Source organism: Physeter macrocephalus, chromosome 7 (genome assembly GCF_002837175.3).
Source record: "Physeter macrocephalus isolate SW-GA chromosome 7, ASM283717v5, whole genome shotgun sequence".
Lineage (NCBI taxonomy): Eukaryota > Metazoa > Chordata > Mammalia > Artiodactyla > Physeteridae > Physeter > Physeter macrocephalus.
This window is the reverse complement of record NC_041220.1, coordinates 5,149,667-5,169,849: the sequence shown is the minus strand read 5'-3', so window position 1 is coordinate 5,169,849 and position 20,183 is coordinate 5,149,667. Positions and strand designations below refer to the sequence as shown.

Here is a 20,183-nt window from a genome sequence, read left to right as displayed (position 1 = left end):
ATTCTCATTACTCTAGGAGGTGAGTCATAAAAGATCTTGCTGTGATTTATGTCAAAGAGTGTTCTGCCTATGTTTTTCTCTAAGGGTTTTATAGTGTCTGACCTTACATTTAGGTCTTTAATCCATTTTGAGTTTATTTCTGTGTATGGTGTTAGGGAATGTTCTAATTTCATTCTTTTACATGTGGCTGTCCAGTTTTCTCAGCACTACTTATTGAAGAGGCTGTCTTTCCTCCATGGTATATTCTGGCCTCCTTTGTCATAGATTAGGTGACCATAGTCACTTGGGTTAATCTCTGGCCTTTATATACTGTTCCACTGATCTATATTTCTGTTATTGTGCCAGTACCATACTCTCTGATTACTATAGCTTTGTAGTGTAGTCTAAAGTCAGGAGGCCTGATTCCTCCAGCTCTGTTTTTCTTTCTCAAGTTTGCTTTGGCTCTTAGGGATCTTTTGTGTTTCCATACAAATTGTAAAATTTTTTATTCTAGTTCTGTGAAAAATGACATTGGTAATTTGATAGGGATTTCATTGAATCTGTAGATTGATTTGGGTAGTATAGTCATCTTCACAATATTGATTCTTCCAATCCAGGAACATGGTATATCTCTCCATCTGTTTGTGTCATCTTTGATTTCTTCCATCAGTATCTTATAGTTTTCTGTGTGCAGGCTTTTTGCCTCCTTAGGTAGGTTTCTTCCTAGGTATTTTTTTCTTTTTGTTGCAAACGTAAATGGGATTGTTTCATTAATTTCTCTTTCTGATCTTTTGTTGTTAGTGTACAGGGATGCAAGTGATTTCTGTGTATTTTTTTTGTATCCTACCACTTTACTAAATTCATTGATTTGCTCTAGTAGTTTTCTGGTGGCAACTTTAGGATTTTCTATGTATAGTATCTTGTCATCTACAAACAGTGACACTTTTGCTTCTTCTTTTCCAATTTGCATTCCTTTATTTCTTTTTCTTCTCTGATTGCCCTGGCTAGGACTTGCAAGCCATCCCATTTTTAAAGTTAGTGATATATATATATATATATATATATATATATATATATATATATATATAATTTGAGATAAATTTTCCTTTTACCACAAATTAATTCAGCATGTGTGTTTTTTAAAGAAAGTTTTTTACCCTATCAAAATACAAATATCAAATCAGTAAGCATAACATTGATAGAATCTCATTATCTAGTTTACAGTCCATATTGACTTGTTGGCAACCTTCCCAATAATAGCTTTATAACTAATTTTTCCTGGTCCAGCATCCATTCTGGATCCCACATTGCATTCAGTTAATATTCCCGTTTAGTACCTTTTAAGCTAGAAGCTTTCTTCAGCCTTTCTTTGTCTTTCTTTTCTTTGTTATCAAGGTAAAATTCACATAACATTGAACAATTTTAAAGTGTACAGTTCTGTAGTTTATAGGACATTTAAAATGTTTTGCAGCCATCTCACTATCTACTCCCCAAACATTTTCATCAACCCCAGAATACACCTCATAGCCATCAAGCGGTCGTTTCACATTTCTCCTTCCCCTCAGCCCCTGAAAACCACTAATCTGCTTTTTATCCTGGTGGATTTACCCATTCTGGATGTTTCATGTAAATGGGCTTGTACAATATATCGCCTTATGTGTCACACTTCTTTCACTTAGGGTAATATCTGAGCATATTATTTTGTAGCATATATCAGTACTTCTTTCTTTTTATTGCCAAATAATATTTTATCACAAGGATAAACCACATTTTATTTTTCTGTTTATCAGTTGATAGTTGTTTTGTAATTTCCACCTTTTGGTTATCATAAACATTCAGGTACATGTTTGTTATGGAAAACTTGTTTCAATTATGTATACAAACCTTAGCTTGGAATTGGTTGATCACATGATGATTCCATGTGTAACAGTTTGAGGAACCACCAGTGTCTTCCACAGTGGCTACATCATTTTATATTCCTACCACAGATGTGCAAGAGTTCCAATTTCTGCCTTTTGTTTTGTTGTTTAATAGCATCCTAGTGGATATGAATGGTATCACATTGTGATTTTAATTTGCCTTTCCAGTGATGACTAGTGAATTTTGATATCTTTTCATGTGCTTATTGGCTATTTGCATGCCTTCTTTATGGAGACATGTCTATTCAAGTCCTTGCCCACATTTGAATTGGATTGTATGGGGTTTTTTTAGCCTTTTTTTTTTTTCCTGTGTGAAAACATTTAAGTTCTATTCTCCTAGCAAGTTTCAGTTATACCCTACAGTGTTATAAACTATAGTCTCCATGTTATTCGTTAAATCCTCTGAACTTATTCATCCTATAACTGACGATTTGTGCCTTTTTCCCAACATCTCCTTATTCCCTCCACCTCCCTGCCCCTGGCAACCACTTTTCTACCCTCTGCTTCTATGAGGTCAACTTTTTTTTTTTAATTCCCCATATAAGTTATACCATGCAGTATTTCTTTTGCTCTGTCTGGCTTATTTCACTTAGGATAATGCCCTCCAGGTTTATCCATGTTGTTGCAAATGACAAGGTTTCCTTTTTTTTTTAAGGCTAACTAATATTCATGTATATATATATATACATATATATATGTATATATATGTATATATATATGATAGTTTCTTTACACTTATCAATTGAAGGAAACTTATGTAGGTTGTTTCCATATTTTGGCTACTGTGAATAATGTTACTATAAACATAAGGAAGATGTTCATACATATAGCTACATATAGCTATCTCTTTGAGATAATAATTGTTTCCTTTGGATATATACCCTGAAGTGGGATCACTGGATCATAAGGTATATATATGTATTTATGTATGTGTGTGTGTGTGTATATATATATATATATATGAATATGAATCATATATATAATTCATATTATTTGAATATAATTATACATATATGAATTATATAAATAATTCATATTATATCAATATATATAATTCATAGTATATTCATATGTATACTATGATTTATATATATAATATTTTTGCCATAGGAAGTCCTGACAAGTCAAATTTGGTACATACTTGTTTTTAATACCCATCAGATTTTCTTTCATATTGGCTAAATTCAGTGGCTGTTACAGACCACAATCAGCCAGGTTGGTTAAGGGCAAACTGAAATGTAGAGAGCATTGGCCCAGGAGTCAGACCTCCCTTGATTTTAACCTCAACTCTGGACTCTAATAAGCTTTGTGACTTGGGGATGCCATTAACCTCTCTGTGACTCATCTTCAAATCAACATGACTACAAAGCATTCAGCACATTCCATAACATCTATGAATATATTATAGTTTTCACTCTAAAGGTACTGCTACTGACGTTATCACCAGAGTAACTGATGCATATTCCAGAAGAGATATAAATCAAATCTCAGTTTTCCTGGTGAGAATATTGAGGCTAAAGTTCAGAAGGAATCCATATTAGTTAAGGCTTACTTAAGCAGAAAGGGGAAATTTATTGACTTGGAAATAGATCTATTTTTAATTTATTGAGGAACCGCCATACTGTTCTCCATAGTGGCTGCACCTGTTTACATTCCTACCAACAGTGTACAAGGGTTCCTTTTTCTCCACATCCTCACCAGCATTTTTTATCTCTAATCTTTTTGATAATACACATCCTAACAGATATAAGGTGATAACTCATTGTGGTTTTGATTTGCATTTCCTTGATGATCAGTGACATGGAGCACCTTGTCATGAACCTGTTAGCTATTGTATATCTTTGGAAAAATGTCTATTTTGGTCCTTTGTCCATTTAAAAATTATTTTTCTATTAAGTTGTATGACTTTTTGGTATATTTTGGATATTAACTCCTTATCAGATAGTGGTTTACAGATATTTTCTCCCATTCTGTAAGTTGACTTTTCACTTCTTTGATGGTTTCACTTGCTGTGCAGAAGGGGGCTATTTGTCTTTTAGTTGCTGAGTTGTAAGAGTTCATTGTATGTTCTGGATACCAGGTTTATATCAGATATCATCTGCAATTTTTTCCTGTTTTGTCAGTTGTATTTACACTATTTCCTGGCATCCTTGTCAAAAATCAATTGACCATAGATGTATGAGTTTATCTCTGTGCTCCTTATTCTAATTCCATAGAAATATATTTTTATCTTATTGCCAGTACCACATTATTTTGATTACTATACCTTTGTAATATGATTGGGAATCAGGAGATATGAAAACTCCAGTTTCATTCTTCATTTTCAGGATTGTTTCAGCTCTTTGGAGCCCCTTGTAATTCCACATGACTGAGGATTAGCTCTTCCGTTTCTGGAAAAAAAATGCAGTTAAGAATTTTGAAAGTGATTACATTGTATCTATAACTCAATTTTGCAGTATTGTCTGTCATCTTACCAAATCTTATTATCTCACCAATTAATTATTCAATCCATGAACACATAGTGTCTTTTGGTTGATTTAGGTTTTATTTAAGTTCTTTCAACATGTTTTGTAGTGTTCAATGTAAAAGTCTCTCACCTTCTTGGTGAAATTTATTTCTAAATATTTTATTTTTGGATGTACTGTAAGTGGAATTGTTATCTTAATTTCTAAAAGATGCTATAGTAAGGAAAAGTTTTTTCTTCTCTCCCATTTATATATTTGTTCATTTATTTATGTTACTGAATTCATAGAGTCTTGTTTGATTCTTTATACTCCTTTATAATTGATAATTATCTCAATGCTCAAATTATTTCAGATTTGGTGAATGAGAGCCCTTTTAAACTGGTTTTGTATTTTTTGATACGTTTCTATCATTCCTTAAGGACTTCTTTAGTTATTGAATCAAGGTAACCAGGCTCAGCTTATATTTTCCCTGGTGCAGTCTCAGAATAGCTTTCATCCAGGGGACACTGGTACATTTTAGTGGTTGCTATTATTTGCAAACTAAGACCTGTAGAAATATCATTCATTAAATTATCATCATTAAAATAATATAATTGTAATTTTTTTGTATTGCAATTTTTCTTTGTTTTGGAAAATCAAATGGCAAATACAGATCACTCATTCACTTTCTTTTCCATTTCTTCTTTTAGTCCCTCCTGTAATCCGGGTGTATCCAGAGAGTCAGGCCAGAGAACCTGGGGTAACTGCAAGTCTCAGGTGCCATGCTGAGGGCATACCAAATCCTCAGCTTGGATGGCTGAAGAATGGAATTGATATTACACCAAAGCTGTCCAAGCAACTCACACTTCAAGGTGCTTTTTACTTGCATTTTTCCTCTTAAATGACAATGTAAAAATTTTATTCTAAAATTTGTAACACATTTTACATTATTATGAGAAAGAGCAAATAAGTCTTGGTGGCAAAAGAATATCATGAATATGAAAAAATATATGGTTGTACCTAAGACATAATATTTGAAATAGAGTCCTTTAATATTTTTAATGTTTTAAATAATAGTCTTGTCATAATGATTAGTTATGTCATTATTTCTGTCATAAGTAAAATATTAAATTTTTTCTTTTAAAAACATCCTCTGAATTATAACAGATATGCTGAACAGAATAATTAGATCTCTTCATTGAATACATTTGTGAAGAGACAATTTTAAATGCTTAAATCATATGTTAAAATATATATTACAGAGGGTGTCAATAAGAAATTCTTTAGGAAATGTTTTGCATCATGAAATGAAAAGAGAAAATATTCAAAATGCTACTAAATATGTTCCACATTTATGTAGTTTTACAGTTATGAAGTTCTTGAATTCTAATATATAAAATATTCTATATGTTCTAATAGTCTAATGTGCAGATATTAATAAATTATTTTACAGATTATAATAATCACAAATGAGTGGTATGTGAAAAGCAAACCAGGAAATCTTTCTAATGTCAAATAATCTAAGTAATGCAAAAGCAGTTTCATATATGTTGATTATACTAGTAAGCAAAAAAATGTAAAAATCTTATTTCCATTGTCAGGAGTGGCCCAGGGACAGTCATTTTACTGGAGTATCTATTGCATGGCATTACATTCCTTGTTCCATGCTTTTAAATTACTTCAATTCATACTTTAGAAATAAATATATTTTCATTTTTAAAATTATTTCTGTAAGAATAGACTGCTCTTATTATTCAACTTAGAGAATGAATACACTTTATCAGTATACATCTTAAAATAAATCTTTTAAATCATTTACTTATTTTTGCAAATGAAAAATGACATGTGAAAGTATTTTTGACCTTTCAAAGCTGAATCCTAGCAAGCTCTATGTTAATATAAGTAGGTCCAACAAATTTACGTTTATGTCTATTGATAGCATCATAGTGTCTATAATCTGAGATGAGGATTGATCTGATAAACTGAAGTTAAATTGAATGAAAGTCTTATTAGCTTCTGATTTTGTCATCTCTTACCTATTTGATAGCAACAAACCATATTATATGGACTTATTTTGTTTTTGTTTTAGAAATATACAGAAGGCAAATTTGGGGAGTTGGTTACACTGTAGACTCAACATTTGAAAGATTGGGGCATTTGTAAAATAGCTATTATAATTTTTTAAAATAAGAGAAAATAAGTTAAGTTTTGAGAGACTATGACAAGTAATAAAATGTAAGTAGGAAGCAGAACCTAAGAGATAAATCTGGGTGTACAGGAGTGTGAAATTCCATGTGGCTTTGTATATGATCACATATTACCAAATTACATAGTTATTTAATTATCCATTTATTCATCAGGTGCTTATTTAGCATTTGTATGTGAGGTCCAAGTCTAGGCACTAACTGATAGCTATGGCAATAGATGGGATGATATGGTTATGAGAAGTAAAATTCAACAAAGCAGAAATATTTTGGCGGGCAAATCAAGATAGATATCCGAAGGGACTAATAATTAGCAAAGAGGCAGGAGAACAAGGTGATTACAGAATGAAAGAAAAGAAAGCCAGAGATGGGAACAAGTTCAACAATGCTGGGGGCATAGAAAGGTCAAGGAAGATCATTAAAATATATTCATGGGTTAGTGATTAGTTTGTCCTTGTGACATTTAGAAAATCAGTCCTCAGTGGGCTTAGAAATGAAAAGGAGGGAAGAAGTATAAAAACCTCTTTCCAAATGTTGAAAGAGTAAAAAATAACAGTGGTAGCTGCTGGTGGGAAGGTTTAGGAGTGATGAAGATATTTCTTACTTCTTGGACAATTTGTTGGTTTAAAAGGATATTGGTAAAGAGAAAGATGTATGAGTAATGCAACAGGAGAAGGAGGGACAAATACAAAACAAAAAAGGAGGGGAGGTTGGCCTTGGAAAGAAACAGAAAATTTCCTTTGAGAATTAAATAAAATGAAGATGTAAATGGAAACAGGAGGTTTGGGGATTAATTTCTTTCTTTTCCAGCTTTTATTGAAATTCACTTGGCATATAAAATTGTGTAAGCTTAAGGTATGATATTTTACACATATATTGTGAAATGATTTGGGTTTATTTTTTAATCACTTCTATGTATTTCATGATATAAAGAACAAGACAACCTGCTTAGAGTGAGAAGTTATTATTATGCCGGGAAACATCAAACAAAGACTAAAGGTTTGAAATAAAAGTAGAGTAGGGTATGAAATGCAACTAACTGTAAAGGTCAAGTAACATCCTGTTACTTGAAAATTGGAGATCGTGAATTTGAAAATTTGTAAATTTGCTTATGTAATAGTCTAGTACTTTAATCAAAAACTTAAGTGCAGGGGATGTTTTCTAGTTCTGAAAGCAGATGTTTCAGCATGATAAATGGACCCAGAAATTGGTAGTTCTGGTCATAGAGTAGAAAACATCTAGATATGCTAGATTATGTAGGAAAGGAGGGAAAGATAGTGGGACACATAGGTTAGAAGAACATATAAGAATATTGAGAAGAGAGAATTTGAAGAAGGAATAAATTGAAGTTTCAAAAAAGTTCTAGAGAACTTACTTTAAGTATGTGGTGTTTGGAGAGGGCCATGTTTCACATAAAACAAGAAGCTGATCTGGGCTTAAATACATTGTTTTCTTCTCATCTTTTAGAGCAGGGGTCTGCAAATGAAGGACCACAGACCAAATCTGGAAAGCTGCCTATTTTTGTAAATAAAGCAATTTTTTTGCTTGTTTTTAGAACAGCCACATTCATTTTTAAAAATAGTGTCTGTGGCTGCTGTCATGCTGCTATGGCAGAGGTGAGAAGTTGGCACAGAAATTGTGTAGCCCACAAAGCCAACTGGCCTTTTTCAGCGGCCCTGCCCAAAAAAAACCTGCCAACTGTTTTGGGGAAGTGATTCTCAACAAAGGATGGGGGGAATGGAGGAGTGCAGTGATATTTGTAAATCAAGAAAGAGGTTCCAATTATTTCAGTGACTAGCCTTCTCCAAACACTCACTGCCTCTCCATATCCTCCTAGGGATGACATTTAAGCTCCTTTCCCCTTGGTTTTCTACCGTCCTTCCCCAAACAGCAGCTCTGATTATTTAGTCTCCTCTCTGTCACCAAGAGTCGTGCCCCTTTCTACTGCACCTAGTTCATGGTGTCCTTGTGATTGGATAACATGGAACACACCACAAACGTGCACACAGAGACATACAGAAAAAAAGAAAAGAAAGTAAAAGAAAAGGCGCCAGCCTAAACAGAGGAGCACTGAAACACTGAACCCTGGGGTCTGACAGAGCAGAAGTCCAGCCCTTACCTTTGAGGGCAGTGACCTGCCTAAGATCCTTCCATGAGTCTCAGGTTCCTCATTTGATAATTAGCTATTATCTGGGGCAATTAAGGAATAATATATGTAAAAGCACCTCCTGTATTGCCAACATACGGTAAATGATTAGTTGTACCCTGGTTTCCACTTTGGGGACTGCAACTCATTCAGAGATTAGCTGCAAATATTATTTTACCAGAATTTAAAAATTGGATTAATCATTCCCTTAACCCTTTGGTTATACACTGACCCTATCAATTTCCATATTACAATACTGCTCACTTTAGGTATATTTCTTGCAAACAACTGCAAATCTTACAAAAAAAATCATGTGTTATTTTTTTCTGTCCCCTATACCTAATAATTCCAGATATAAAATTCAGACTCAAGAATATGCTTGCTAAATGGCACTGTATTATACTTGCATGATGTAGCTCACTTAATTCCTTTATGACATGTCTTTTCACAAGTATTCTCCTGTAAATGAACCATATTGGTATTAATTAAAACTATTGTAAAAGCTGAGGACAACGTGGATTATGAATATTAAAAATAAATATAGAAATTGAATTATAGTTTTCAATATATAGCACTTCTTATGCAAGGTAGGAAATACGAAATGAATATAAAATATGGTGTGTGTGCATTTGATACAGAGTATTGGGATTTCTGTAATAGAGTGACAGCACAATTTATGAAACACTTGAATGCATTTGGAATAATTTGGCATGTCTCCAAAACATGGAAGTATGAAGGGAAACAGTTTAATTAGGATAAGCTAAGAGAACTGTTTGACTGTGTAATCAGAAATCACTGTACCAAAACTGAAATTGTAGTTTACAGGTTGCATTTGCCTTCTGTTTTCAGCAAATGGCAGTGAGGTTCATATAAGCAATGTGCGCTACGAAGATACGGGGGCATACACTTGTATCGCGAAAAATGAAGCAGGAGTGGATGAAGACATTTCTTCTCTTTTTGTGGAAGATTCTGCTAGAAAGACCCGTATGTATTGAATACACACACACACACACACACACACACACACACACACACACACACCATATTCAACTTTACAAGTGAGTTTTTTCAAAAACAAAGGCATCAGAAAACGCTGTGAAAAGAGCAATGCATAAAAAGAAAAAACAAGCAAACAAAAGCAGTTTTCATATATAGGAAGGCTGGAATTCTTGAAATATTAAAAGGAGATTTAAGGATTAAACACAAGATTGTGAAATTTTCAGTACAACAACTAAAATGATTTTGTTTCTTTGGCAAGTGTACATAAGATATGTTGGGTCCTGTCCTCCCATTTGCTCATATAGGAAATTAAATCCTTTGCAAAATCCTTCTCTCAAATGATTTGGAATTCAAGGTCCTACAATATAGCCAAGGAGCATTCTATAGTTTTAATACATCAATCATTCTTTTTCTTGAAGTTGCATTGTAGTCATGGCCCAATGGCTGTACATCAGCCCTTCTTTGCAGCAGTCAGAGAAGTAAGCCACCTTGAGACACCCACTGCCCCGGCACCAACACCACCCCATGGGCTATTCTCCATTTATAGCTAGAAATCCTTTGTCATTGCTGTACATGTCTCCTCGTTGTTTCATGAAGTTTTAACAAAAATGTACTGTCATTTTTAAAAATTAGTACTTAGTTAAAGGGATATGGTGGCTTGGGATGCTGAAGATGGATTTTTGGTTACAGCTGAATTATTTAGAACTCAAAGTACTCTTGTAGCATTTATCAAGTGAGCTCTCTATAGGCAAACACTCAGACATTTTCTTTCCCTGGTGCACACGTGCCACGGATGGCTTGGGTCTTGGGTTTGGGGATTGGGTCTGGATGTACTTGGAATGGCTATTCTCCTGTTCCAAAGTCTTGCACCTGTCTCTACCTCCTATCAGTCTAAGTTTTTGCAGGGATTCTTATATGTTGAGGACCATTTACATATGCAATTTCCTGAGCCCAGTTTTTGGACGAGGTTAAAACATTGTCCCAGGAATCTTCTTATTCCTCTTTCAATCAGTGAGTGCATGTAGATATGAGTGTATCCAATGAGGAAGTTGGGTCTTACCCAGGCCCTGACTACTGGTATATCTGTATCTGTATTTCGTCTGGCTAGGACAACCATCATTATAAGCAAATAATTAAGTATAAAATTCTTAAGGTGAAAGAAGAGAAAAGAAAACTGGATTTAATGACCTAGATAAGGACCACCATAGTTTCTTTACCCCAATTTGCAATTCATTTCCTGTTAAAAATTAATTGTGGGTGACAAGTAATTGAAAACTTTAGTTTTCCTTGTCCCTTGTGATGGTGCTGATGAGAGAGATTTTGCTTCCCACTCTGTATTTTAATTTTCTTTTAATATTGGTCATGTAGTTTTCAATATATTTCTCTATTAAAAAATTGAAACACCTAGCTATAGCTTCTTTAATCAATGAATCACTATCTACCAGCATGTATACCTGAGGAACACTTTACTGGAAGATTTCATATAATTTTGTCATATAAATATGTTAGTTTAATCATAAGCTGTTTATGAAATCATGTTTTCAGTTTATTTTACTTATCATCTTAAACTCTTACAGGTCAAAATAATGCATTTTAAATATTTATTTATTTATTTATTTATTTGTTTGTTTGTTTATTTATGTCTGTGTTGGGTCTTTGTTGCTGCGCGGGCTTTCTCTTGTTGCAGTGAGCGGGGACTACTCTTTGTTGCAGTGCGAGGGCTTCTCCTTGCAGTGGCTTCTTTTGTTGTGAAGCACGGGAGCTAGACCCGCAGGCTCAGTAGTTGTGGCACGTGAGCTCAGTAGTTGTGGCTCGTGGGCTCTAGAGCACAGGTTCAGTAGTTGTGGCGCATGGGCTTAGTTGCTCCAAGGCATGTGGGATCTTCCCAGACTAGGGCTTGAACCCGTGTCCCCTGCACTGGCAGGTGATTCTTAACCACTGAGCCACCAGGGAAGTCCTAAAGAGACTTTGTTAGCAATATGCTGTTAAAATCAGAAATATTAATTTTATAAGACATAGCAGTGCAGGCCTTATTACATCTATAATTATAGAACTTTCAAAGCCATCTTATAAGAAACAATACAAATGAAAGATTTGGAGACTTTTGTTTTCTAACTCTGGAAGTGAAATATGTATAGGTATTAGTTATGCATTCAAATCATGTGACATTTTGAAGGATAAAGAGTGAAAACTAACAGATTTTTTAAAATTAATTAATGAATTTCAAAAAGGTACTTAACATAAGGTCTACCCTCTTAAATAAGGATACCCGCTTAACCCTCTTAAAGTTTTAAGTGTACAATATTGTATTGATAACTACAGGACTAAGTTGCACAGCAGAGCTCTAAAATTTGTTTATCTTATATAACTACAACTTTATAACCATTGAACAACTCCTCATGTCTCCCTTCTCCCCTTCCCCTGACAATCACCTTGTATTTTCTACTTTTATGATTTTGACTCTTTTAGATACCTCATATAAGTATAATTACACAATATTTCTCCTTCTCTGACTCGCTTGTTTCAATGAGCATAACATCTTCTAGGTCCATCCATGTTGTTCCTTCTTGGTAAGACTGAAAATATTATATTGTATGAATATACAAAATTTTCTTTATCCATTGCTTTGTTAATAGATATTTGGGTTGTGTCCATATCTTGGCTGTTGTGAGTAATGCTGCAATTAACATGTGAGTGCAGCTATCTCTTTGATCCTGGTTTCAATTCTTTTGGAAATACACCCACAAATGGGATTGCTATATTATATGATCGTTCTATTTTTAGCCTCCATAATGTTTTCCATAGTGGCTACACCACCTTACATGCCCACAGACAATGTGCAAAAGTTCCAGTTTCTCCATATCCTTGCCAATACTTTTATCTTTTGTTATTTTGATAATAGCTGTTCTAACCGGTATGAAGATAATATCTCATTGTGGTTTTGATTTGTATCCCCGATAATTAATGATATAGAAAAATGTTTCATATGTCCATTGGCCATTTGTATGGCTTTGGAGAAATGTCTATTCAAATCCTTTGCCCATTTTTAAGTTGGGTTATTTTTTGCTATTGAGTTATTGGAGTTCCTTTTTTTTTGAAAATTAAATGCTTATCAGATATAAAGGATGAAAATATTTTCTCTCATTCCATAGGTAGTGTTTTTCACTCTGCTGATTATTTCTTTTGCTGTGCAGAAGCTTTTAAATTTGATACATTCTAACTTGGCTATTTTTGCTTTTGCTACTTGTGCTTTTGAGAAAATTATAGGCTAATATCCCTGATGAACATAGGTACAAAATTTTGCAACAAGATCTTGATGAACCGAATCCAGTGGCACATTAAAAAGAACATACACCATGATCAAATGGGATTTATCCCTGGGATTCAAGGATGGTTCAACATAAGGAGATCAGTACATGTGACTTGCACATTGACAGACTACAGGATAAAAATCACTTGACCATCCAGTAGATGCAAATAAAACATTTGAAACACATTTTCATGATAAAAATACTTTGACAACACTCTTTTACAATAAAAATTCTCAACAGACTAGGTGTGGAAAGAATTTATGCCAACATAATTAAGACCATATATTTTTAAGCCCACAGCTAACACCATACTCAATGGTTAAAAGCTGAAAAAAAACTTTCCGCCTAAGATCAGGAACAAGACAAGGATACACACTCATACGTCTATTTGACATAATATTGGAAGTCCTAGCCATAACAGTTAGGCAAGGGTAAGAAATAAAAGGCATCCAAATCCAAAGAAGCAAAATTGTCTCTGCAGATGACATGATCTCATATAGAGAGAACCCTAAAGATGCCACAAAAAACACCTGTTAGAACTAATACACATATTCAGCAAAGTTTCAGGGTACAAAATCAACATATGAAAATCAGTTGTGTTTCTGTACATTAACAATGTATATCTGAGAGGAAATTAAGAAAGAAATTCCATTTACAAATGCATCAAAAAGAATAAAATACCTAGGAATAAATTTGACCAAAAAGGTGAAAGACCTGTACACTGAAAACTATAAGAAACTGATTAAAGAAATTGAACAAAACACAAATAAATGGAGAGATATTCTGATATTCTGTGCTCGTAGATTGGAAGAATGAATACTCTTAAAATGTCAATACTAACCAAGGGAGTCTCTGATCCAATTTTATTTCCATCAAAATCTCAGTGGCATTTTACAGAAATAGAAAAAAATTCCTAAAATTCATATGAAACAACAAAAGGTCCAGAATAACTGTAAAAATCTTGGAAAAGAAGAGCAAAGCTGGAGGAATCACGCTTCCTGATTTCAAAATATATTAAAAAACGATAGTAATTAAAACAGTATGATATTGGCATAAAGACAAGCAAGTAGACCAATGGGACAGAAAAGAGAGCTCAGAAATAAATCCACACATACGCAGCCAACTAATCTTTGACAAGGGCTCCAGAATACATGTTTGCCAAAGGATAGTCTTTTCAAAAAATGGTGCCGGGAAACTGAGTGTCCACACATAGAAGAATGAAACTGAACATCCCATCTTTTACCATATACAAGAATCAACTCAAAATAGTTAAAGACTTAGGTATAAACCTGAAAATGTAAACCTCTTATAAGAAAATATAAGGGAAAACTTCATGACATTGCTTTTGGCAAAAAAAAAAAAAAAAAAAATGGATTTTAGTTGTAACCCAGAGGTCTCAAGCATCACTAATTCATGTTTATATTCTACTATTTTGTAGGCATGCAAACACAGTTTCTTTGCAATAACAAATTTACCTCTCATTTAAATAAAAAACTTTAACCTTTTTTTTTGGGGGGGTGGGGGCATGTCGTGCAGCTTGGAGGATCTTAGTTCCCCACACAGGGAGTGAACCTGGGCCCCTGCAGTGAAAGCGCTGAGTCCTAACCACTGGACTGCCAGGGAATTCCCTAAACTAATTTAATTTTTGTTAAATTTGTTTTCCACAAATTTGCGACACCATTATTAAGAACATATATATATATAGTTGTTAATGTGAAAATAGCCATTTTTAGAAATTAACACACATAATTAAAACCAGAATAAAGCTAAATAAGTAAACTAATTGAGTAGAATATTAGTAGTGATAAAAGAGAATGAACTGAAAATGTGAGACTGTCTAGTTGAAGGCAGTTTTCCTTGGGATGTTTCCTAGTACTCAATAAATTGTCAGAATTCTGTATAACAATACCAAAATCAGGTGGAGAGCATATCAGGGAAAACTATAGCCTTTTGTAAGTCCTAACATAAGAATTGCTCTGGGTTCTCTTCTAGTAATTCCATGGAAAAAGACTAATAATATTAATTACGCAAGTCACATTTGTATTTTGACAGATATTCTCAAAAAGCCAGAGAAAACAGTCACAGACCCATCAATGATGATTTCACTCTTCTTATTTCCACATATTAAAAATTACTGACTTATCCAAAATAATTTCAGAGGTCTTTTTTCCTTTTAGTTGTGTTAGGATACAACATACAGTTGACCCTTGAACAATGCAGTGTTTATGAGTGCCAACTGCCCTTGCAGTCGATAATCTGAGTAGAACTTTACAGTCTGTCCTATGTGTCTGTGGTTCCATATCCATGGATTAAACCAACGGCGGATCGTGTAGTATTGTATGTATTTATTGAAAACAATCCCTGTATAAGTGGACCCGCACAATTCAAACACATGTTGTTCAAGTGTCAACTGTGTATTTAAAAAGCAGATTGGTCTAATAGAAGAGCATGAACTTTGGAGTAAGACATGAGTTAGAATAATTTCTCCACCACATAATAGTCCTGTGATTTGGAGCTACTAGTTAGCATCTCTGAGCTTTAATGTATTTATCTGTAATACAGTATAAAAGAGGGTTTTCTGTATAGACACTGTAAAGCACTCACCATAATGCTAGACATTATGCTGATTCTTACTAATTTTCTGAAAATAATTACTTCTTGCTAGAAACATTGACAAAAATCATTTTTAATAAGATGAAAATCTACTAATTGTTAGAAATCAGAGTTTCCAAAATGAATGATACATATACAGAGATATAGGTATAGAGATAGATGGAGATGTGAGTGTATATTGACATCTATAGTATTATATATCCAAACATAAAATATTATATATCTTCATACTAAAAAATTGACTCTGCTGATAAGAGTATAATTTTTCCTTTAATGTAGCTATTAAGATATTTTAAATAAAAATATATTTTTTTGCCAGGGTCCACTTTTGCCAGAGTCAAAGCAAAAGCTACACTTTATTTCCTCTTTACATTGGTCAATTTATATTCCTATTATACTACAAAATTATTTTGTAAGGTGATTTTCTTCTGTTTTCTTTTTGAAAGATGCAGAGAAGTATTGAATCCCATGTAGACAGCAATAAAAAAGGGAAAAGATTTACAACTTTTGGGTCAGATGACACACACGGATTTTGTTTGGCTACAGCTTCAGAGTAATCATCCAGCTATTTTCTGTATAATTGAGTTCTGATAGTGGCATCAATCACATTTTTTTCTTATACTATATTTCCCAGCAATATGATGCTGTTGAGAGAAAAATTCATGCAAAGCATCACAGGCCAGGGAGCTGATTTTTGTTGTACCTGAATCTTTGAATTGGAAAACCCTTGAGTTACAGGCTTGTTGGCAAACGCTACTGGAATTTTTCTCATGTGACAAATTGAACTACAAGAAAGTGCTTCAAAATAATATAATCTCCAGCTATATTAGGCTTAGGGTTTGATAACTAAGATTGAATAGAATGGTATACAGGGAGGATTTAAATACAAAGAACAGTAGAAATGGGCCCTAGAGTGGTGCTTGTAACATGGAGTAGAAGACGATTTGAAATAATGTGAGGGGATTTTAGGTAGAGGTAGAACATTGTTTATTTGTAAACATCTTGCACATAGCATAAGCACTTAATACACTTCCATTTCCAATGGGAGGCAATTCCCAGATGATAACAATTTATCTTCAGAATTATGGTAAATTAAAAGCAGCGTGAATGTAGGCTTCTCTGGAAAGCTTTTAAGCCTCTACGTGCATTAAGCCCTGGGCACAGGTTTTATGACACCTTGCTGGGATTTTAGTAAAGGATACGTTTAATCTAGCTTCTCAGAAATATTGGAATATAATATTTGAATATGTTAGACTAGTATATATATATATATTTTTTTCTTTTTTTCATTGTCACAGGCAGTATTACATTGGAAATATTCGGCTATTGCTACATTCCTTACTTTAGAATTAACTTCAATAAATTAATATTTGTTGACTGTTACGAACTAAAGTTCATTATGATCCTTTAAATGAGTATTTTAAATGGGTTAGACTCTACAATAAGATTACAAGAATGAACAAACTCTAAAAATATATAATGTTCATATAAGTTAATAAGTATTATAAAAATATGACGAGTATAATTCACAATACACGGATTTAGAAATATGGTGAAATGTAGCCACTTGTACCTAAATATTTCAAAAGATATATGAATGTTTAAGAAGTATTTGCCTATTTTAGAAGTAGAGGAAAGGGTCTTAAAATAGGTTAAAATATGGTGTTTTTACATTTAAAGGCAGTTTAAATATGATATCACAAACTTTGGAAATAGAACATATTCTGGTAATATGAACAAGTTAATTAACCTTTCTAGTCTTCATTTACTTCCTATTTTTAGAGAGTAGAGAAAATACTTACTTTGAAAGAGCAATTGTATAGGTTTAATGAGATCATTTACGTAGGATCTTATCAATGTCTACAGAGGCTAGGAAGATAGTATAAACAAAGAATAGCATGGTCTATCAGGTATAGATGGACCCAAATGCACCAGTTATCAATTAATAATCATTTTTATGCTCAACCAATATGAGTTAGGTAGAATAAATAGGAATTTGGAAAATCTATAGTTAAAGATATGGTGTGGACATCATAGCCAGGGTGATATTTTAATCCTGATAGTTATGAGCTAAGTGCTGGAATCAAAAAGAACCAAATAAAACAGATATTTGAGAAAAATGAAATAAATCAATAAATGAAAATTATTGTTAATTTTTGTTTAACATTCACTGAGTATTATTTAACAGAAGTACTATACTAAAAACACTTTAAAGCAGAGTGAACAATGCATATTTCTTTTGAAAACCCCAAAAAACTATTTAGTTAATATTTGTCACAGACATTTACATATTAGTAAGCTTATTGTGAAATAAAACACACTTAGAATAATCAGACTCATGTTGAGGTTAATCATGCTTGATAAGCATTTATTATTTTATGAGCTTTCATTACTTATCTTAAATTCTCATATTCAGGTTCTCAATTTGGCCAATGACATTGTCACATCCTGTGAAGTAACTTGTTCATAAGTCTTTTCATCTGTTGACCCAGAACATGGTGAAATGATCTACTTTGTGATTTCCATATCTGAAGGTTATATTTTCAAAATAGCATGCTTTTCAATGTCATTAAATAGACCTGTTTCTAACGCATTGCCATTTTTGCCCAATAATGGAGGCCTGTCTCTCATGTAACAAGATGCTACGTGATCTGAATGTCATCAAATTGACAAGTTTACAACAATCATCAATAATCAGAGATCCCTTGCCTACAAAACATAATATGACTCTGAGCTTTCTTATTTTGATTTATTTCCTCCACTTTATCTACAGGACCTTATATACCTTCAGTGGAATATTCCTATATCTCATCTCATATTACACCATGTCAGTTTGCCTAATTTATTTTATGATAGGAATAGGCAAGTAATGATGATATTTTATTTATATTTCTGCAGGCATGCAGACTAAATAAGCTTATATACCGTGACAGTGCTGAGTATAAGGTCTCTATGAAACTTTTAGAAAACCTATATACTAATATTTTGTTGGTGGTGTTCAGGAGAAAACGTTAGCATTCCCTTTGCTAATCCATAATTCCGGAGGTATTGCACTTGGTGAGTCCTTTGCAAAAGAGCTGTGACAGGTAGCCCCCGATTTTCATAAATTCTATTTATGCCACGTTCTTTTACGAAAGACCTACAAATACATTAGTATCATCTTTCGCTAACCAAAAGAAATCCGAAGAGGATCTTCTTTTTTAGTAAGAAAGGTGAAGAGCTAAAAGCATGTCCAACCCGCTTTGCAGCAGCCCTGTAGAGCTTGGGAGCATCTGAGCTGGAAGACTGGCACAGCCAAGCTCCTTCCCTGGAACCACACTCAGCATCTCAGCATCAGCCCCTCATGGCTGTGAACGGTGTCTGTGAGCATCTGTGCTTTACCTCCATTTATTTTGCGCATCCCTTAGCAAGACGTGGCCTAAGGTAATTGCTTCTTCACTTTATAGCATTTTGGTTTGTGAGAGGTTTCACAGGAACCTTCTACTTTCGGATAGTGGGGAAACCTGTACTTAGGTTCAAGAAGAGGTTAGAATTATCACTCAATGATTTTGTTAGAGTTCTCTGATATAGGGATTCTGTCAGAAAATGGTGTCAATGTGTGAAGAGTTAATAAAACAAATGTGCTCTTCAAATTCCCAGGCTCCCACGTGAGGGGCTGAAGGCAGGTGCCTTCTTAACATTTTGTGAAATCTAATTGATGCCACACATTTTTATCAACTGTGTACAAAGAGCCCAGATTATACATCTGTGTGCCTATTATCCTCTGTTTGCCCAGATATCTGGGTTCTGATAAGAACTAATTGTTGTACGAATATGCCAGAAAGAGTGAGTCAGACAGTTTGATTACTGTTTATCTTCCTTATTTGCTTTATTTTCCAACTTTGTGTTCATTTCCATATTTGTGTTACATGCAAAATATTACATTACATTTGAAATGTTATTAAATACGACATTTCTTTTTTACTTTTTATATTCTTTTTTAACACAAACCAACTAGCTGATCTCCCTGTGCCATGCGGCTGCTTCCCACTAGCTATCCACCCTACGTTTGGTAGTGTATATATGTCCATGCCACTCCCTCACTTTGTCGCAGCTTACCCTTCCCCCTACCCATATCCTCAAGTCCATGATCTAGTAGGTCTGTGTTTTATTCCTGTCCTACCCCTAGTCTCTTCATGACATTTTTTTTTCTTAGATTCCATATATATGTGTTAGCATACGGTATTTGTTTTTCTCCTTCTGACTTACTTCACTCTGTATGACAGACTCCAGGTCCATCAACCTCATGACAAATAACTCAGTTTCATTTCTTTTTATGGCTGAGTAATATTCCATTGTATATATGTGCCACATCTTCTTTATCCATTCATCTGTCGATGGACACTTAGGTTGCTTCCATGTCCTGGCTATTGTAAATAGAGCTGCAATGAACATTTTGGTCCATGACTCTTTTTGAATTATGGTTTTCTGAGGGTATATGCCCAGTAGTGGGATTGCTGGGTCATATGGTAGTTCTATTTTTAGTTTTTTAAGGAACCTCCATACTGTTCTCCATAGTGGCTGTATCA

At 33.8% G+C, this 20,183-nt stretch overlaps 1 protein-coding gene across 3 annotated transcripts in view; it reads left to right on the top strand.

Moving 5' to 3' along the window:
* FSTL5 (follistatin like 5) overlaps positions 1–20,183 on the top strand; it is a 786,036-nt gene that overhangs the window by 617,908 nt on the left and 147,945 nt on the right. For all 3 annotated transcript variants that reach the window (XM_024126648.1, XM_024126650.1, XM_024126649.1), the window contains exons 8-9: positions 5,053–5,214; positions 9,542–9,676. In XM_024126648.1, the coding sequence (XP_023982416.1) occupies positions 5,053–5,214; positions 9,542–9,676 (297 nt within the window). The remainder of the gene's footprint in view (positions 1–5,052; positions 5,215–9,541; positions 9,677–20,183) is intronic.